The 5,363-nt window shown below is 38.1% G+C and overlaps 1 protein-coding gene across 1 annotated transcript; it reads left to right on the top strand.

Annotated features, from left to right (window-relative positions):
• Positions 1 to 630: 630 nt before the first annotated feature.
• Positions 631 to 1,761, top strand: ACTBL2 (actin beta like 2; the record flags this gene model as incomplete). Its single annotated transcript, XM_081308600.1, has 1 exon — positions 631 to 1,761. The coding sequence occupies one exon, from the start codon at positions 631 to 633 to the stop codon at positions 1,759 to 1,761; it is 1,131 nt and encodes a 376-aa protein (XP_081164726.1).
• Between the last annotated feature and the right edge of the window lie 3,602 nt (positions 1,762 to 5,363).

Below are 5,363 nucleotides of genomic sequence, written 5' to 3' on the forward strand. Positions count from 1 at the left end.
TATTTTCATTCATTAAAATAGCTTCCATTACGATGACAACTTGTGAACTTGGAAATCTTGTGGGGAAAAAATATTTAAAAAGTAAAGATTGCAGAGTCAGAACTTTCATAAAAACAATAGGCTAAGATGGAACAGTTAAAGCTCATATAGAAAAAATGAACCTAGAGGGCAAACCAAGTGGGGGAGTGGTCCTTCTGAAAGTGTTAGCCATGCCCACCACTAGCTCCTTTAATCTTGCTTTTAGATCTCCTATGGCATCACATAGTTATCTAGAGACCTCGCCAAGCAGGTTCACAACTGTGTGTGGGTTGCCTAATTACAGTGACCTGAGATTTGGCCTCTTTGGTAACCAATTTTCTCCTTATGAAGGAAGGACTATTAATGATTTCTTTAGTTGTCATTGTTGTTAAATACCTGAAGGTGACTCCACCCGGAAATGCTGGGAACTGGTGGGAGAGGATGTGGGTGGGGTATTCCTTTAAATACCTCTGAGGGCAGTGCAGGCTTCCCTCTTTGAAGGCAGTTCTGGAGTGTCTTAGGACTATTCCTCCTTTCTCTTGCATACCACAGTCTAGTATTTACTCTATATTTAACTTGTGCTCGTCCATCTAAGAGATTCTATCCTATACCATGATTGATGACGAGTTGTCTGCCTTGGTAGTGGATAATGGATCAGGGATGTGCAAGGCAGGCTTTGGGGGTGATGATGCCCCCCGGGCTGTGTTCCCCTCCATGGTAGGGCGTCCCCGGCACCAGGGGGTTATGGTAGGCATGGGCCAGAAGGACTGCTATGTGGGAGATGAGGCCCAGAGCAAGAGAGGCATCCTGACTCTGAAGTATCCTATTGAGCATGGAGTAGTCACCAACTGGGACGATATGGAAAAGATCTGGTACCACACCTTCTACAATGAGCTCCGTGTGGCTCCAGATGAGCATCCCATTCTTCTCACTGAGGCACCCCTCAACCCCAAGATCAACCGGGAAAAGATGACTCAGATCATGTTCGAGGCCTTCAACACACCTGCCATGTATGTGGCTATCCAAGCCGTGCTGTCCCTCTATGCCTCAGGACGGACCACAGGTATCGTGATGGATTCTGGGGATGGGGTGACTCACACTGTGCCCATCTATGAAGGTTATGCCCTTCCCCATGCCATTCTACGCCTGGATCTGGCAGGTAGAGACCTGACTGATTTCCTCATGAAGATCCTGACAGAAAGAGGCTATAACTTCACCACGACAGCCGAGCGGGAGATTGTGCGGGATGTCAAAGAGAAGCTGTGCTATGTGGCCCTGGACTTTGAGCAGGAGATGGTCAGTGCAGCTGCATCTTCTTCGCTTGAAAGAAGCTATGAGCTTCCTGATGGGCAGGTGATCACCATTGGGAATGAACGCTTTCGGTGCCCTGAAGCCATTTTCCAGCCTTCCTTTCTGGGCATTGAGTCCAGTGGGATCCATGAAACGACATTCAACTCTATCATGAAATGTGATGTGGACATCCGTAAGGATCTCTATGCCAACACTGTGCTGTCGGGAGGCAGCACAATGTACCCAGGCATTGCTGACAGGATGCAGAAGGAAATTGTAACCCTGGCACCCAGCACCATGAAAATCAAGATCATAGCTCCCCCAGAACGGAAATATTCTGTTTGGATTGGGGGCTCCATCCTGGCCAGCCTGTCCACATTCCAGCAGATGTGGATCAGTAAGCAAGAATATGATGAAGCTGGTCCTCCTATTGTCCATAGGAAATGCTTCTGAATGGGACTGCATGTTAAGAGATTTACGTTTTCCCTTTTTCTAGGTCTTCTGATGGTACGACTCTCGCCCACTAGAATTAAGGTAAATAGTCCACTCTTCCTAGTGTGTAGTCCAGCAAACCCATCTCTCCATCCAAGTATCCTGGGCTCTGGTCTTGCTAACCACACCATGATCTCTATCAGATGAAGGAGAATCCTGATACCATCTTCTATTTTCTTCTTATAGAGGGCTCAACAAAAGTTAAGCTTACTTAAATGAAATAAGTGACAAGGAGTAAAATCATGAGACATGTCATTTCAGAATGGATAGCTAGAATTTTCAAGCTTTAAAAATCTAGCTCTTGCTAAAATACTCAACAACAGCAGACTTTTCAAATCTGTAAAAAGCATTTATTATTTAGAAACCATGTCTTATTAGCTAGGTATTTTGGGTTTGTTTATATCTTTGTATGGATATGATGTATAATCATATAAAAATAATATACAGGACAATAATATCCATATACACACATGCACCAGGAAAATAAAATATTACATCTTAAAAGGTATTACTATATCTGGCTTTCTGAACAGTGAATGTGAATTTCTTTACTACTTTAATAGCTCTGAATTTTAATTGTTTCCCTTTTTAAGTAAGCATAATGAAACAACCATCATTCGATTAATGTTGTACATACATCAACTAATTTCCAGCTCATGGTGGAGTTCTGCTGGTCAAACATATTTCAACATCTTACTTATTAAACCTCATCATGCTCAGAAACAGCAAACCCACAGATAATGCCTAATTTTTGACACAGAGAGACAATGTCATATCAAATTAATGGTATTCCTCTACAATTTGGCAAGAATAATTTTATTTCTATTTCTTGGTGTAATAATATGTCTTGAATAATTTCTATTGGTCATGATTTGGGATCTTACTCTTATGCAAGGATTTCATTGTGGAGAAATACAGCTGTATCATCTTTGTAAGTACCAGGATAGTAATCCTAAGAGTATTCTAAAATTTTTAGAATAACTCAGTTTTATTACATCTGGTGATCAGCAATACTTCTTTATGCAAGTGCTTCTGAGATACTAACAACTTGGAAAAGACCAGTGCAATCTTCTTATAATGTCTAAAATGTTTTAATGAATCCAGTTGTGATTTAACAACCCATTAAAGTCCCAGTGAATTTATTTCAATATGATTTCTGAATATTATCTGAATATCAGGGTAATTTGTACTTTTCAGGTTTTTTCTAAAAATTTGAACTATTATTGGGTTGATTATTAATACATTATCATATTCTTGGGAGGAAGGAATCTATTCTATTTTCCTCTTAGTTGGGAAACTTATACTTCTGCTTTAAATCCTAAATTGAAGTCTTTAAGCATTCTTTGCTTAATATGAAAATTTTCAAATTTAATTGCTCCTTATTTCCATTATTTGTTAACATAATTCTTAAATTGCATTTAGCCAACATTAATCTGCAAAGGCACTTTATTTTATAAGACTTGGGATCTTCTTTTATTAAATTAAAATTGCTTCATAGTTTTATGTGTAGATTTTCTGTTATTCAATTCTTCCCAAAGACCTGGAGACTGGTCCAGAAAGGATGGCTCTTTATATGTGTGATCTAATCATCATACATTACAATATTGTATTTGGTATATTTGACCATGTAAACATTAAAAGACAAATTTTTAAAAATATTACTGGCCAGATAAGATTATAAATTCCTCAAAATCTCAATTTAAAAGTTGAAGTTTAGTGGATAAATTGATGTTCAGGTAATTAGTAGGCAGAAATAATGGCAACAATAATAGTTTGCATTTAAATGCCATAACTCTTTCCATTTGCTGAGTGAGGAGTTCTCACAATCATCCTGACTGCACTTTGAATTACTAGAAAAAAAACAAATCTCTGCACCCACAGAAAATTTATGGGACAGGTAAGATGAACTTCTAAGAGAGTGAACTCTAGTATTCCACAATATTGGTGAAAATATGGACCCCATAATAAAAACAGAAGTTTAAACCTCAGGTCTTTAGATGTTCTCCCATTAATCAACATTAGACTGACTGATGGATGAGTTTAATGAGGAAAGAGTCCATCTTACAACCCTGTATTTTAGAATTAATATCATATACTTAATACAGTTGACATGTAATTTACCAGGAACTCACTGGCTTGGTTCATCAACCAAATTGCTTAGAGAATTTCATACAAACACAGATTCTCATGTCCTAGGCTCAGAAATTCTGATTCAGTGGATTTAGGGTGAGAACTAAGGGTTCAGATGTGTAGCCAATAAGAGGAATTACAGCCTTAAAGAACAAAACCTAGGGAGGGGGGATAGTAGGGGACAGGAAAGGTAGCAGAATACAACAATTACTAATAGGGCATTATGTAAAATTGTGGATGTGTAACCGACGTGATTCTGCAATCTGCATTTGGGGTAAAATTGGGGGTTCATAACCCACTTCAATCTAATGTATGAAGTATGATATGTCAAGAGCTTTGTAATGTTGTGAACAACCAATTAAAAAAAAAAAAGAACAAAACCTAGCGTGGGTACAGACTTCAAAGACAGGAAAAGAGTGTGGAATTTTCCTCCTAAGATGGTACAGCACTGAAACAACCTTCTCAGGTGTATTCCATACCATTTTAAGTTATTTTCATTCTCCCTAATAAGGTCTCTTGAGTAGCAAAGGCTAGCACTATATCACAATCCCTCCAAATTGCTATTTCCCAATCACAGGAAATATTTTTTCTGAATGCATGCCTGATCCAAAGACAATTCCTACACACTTCTTCCCTAGCATATAAATGTACTTAACTTTCAATAGGAAAATAAAGTAGTTCTTGGGACAGGCTGAATTGTATTCTAGATATACCACTCAAAATTCTGTAATACAGAAGGGCCCAGATATGAATATTGCATTTTCCAGATAATGAGATAATCCTTACAACGTTTATGATAAGAATCTTCCCATATATATTCACTAATTTCACAAATATTAGTTCAATTATTTATGCCACAATACACAATAGAAGTGCTTTAAGGATGCTTAGGAACTTAAAATCCAGTAGTAGGGAAAACTGTGTGTGGTGGAAAGCAGTATAATCTAAGAGCAGCTCACAGACTACATACAACCCAAGATAATATGGTCATTCATATAAGAACACTTTAAGACCACGGTGATCAAAGAAGGGTTCATCACTGAGTTAAGTCTTAAGATATACACGAGTCACATTGAACACAGAAACCTAGACGGCTTACATACCAATTATGATCACTTTTTATTGAGGCTAGTAAGATTATTAATTATTATTTTAAATATTTCCATTGAACTCTACCAGAAATTGTAAGAAGTATGTAAACTTCAAGGCTAAATTCAAGTGTTGCTTCTTACATGGAACCTTTTCTAGTCTTCCTTCCTCCACTCCCTGCCTAAGTAAAAGTGACTCCTTTTTTATGTTCCTACTATGTTGTTTACATGCATACAGAACATCACAAACACATCACACACATATGCCCATACTCCCCTACACACCACCAAAGAGCACCTGGAGCACGGAGACAGAGATGTATTTATTCATCTTTGAATCTTTCA

The sequence above is a fragment of the Spermophilus citellus genome (genome assembly GCF_964194105.1).
Source record: "Spermophilus citellus genome assembly, chromosome: 1".
Classification (NCBI taxonomy): Eukaryota; Metazoa; Chordata; class Mammalia; order Rodentia; family Sciuridae; genus Spermophilus; species Spermophilus citellus.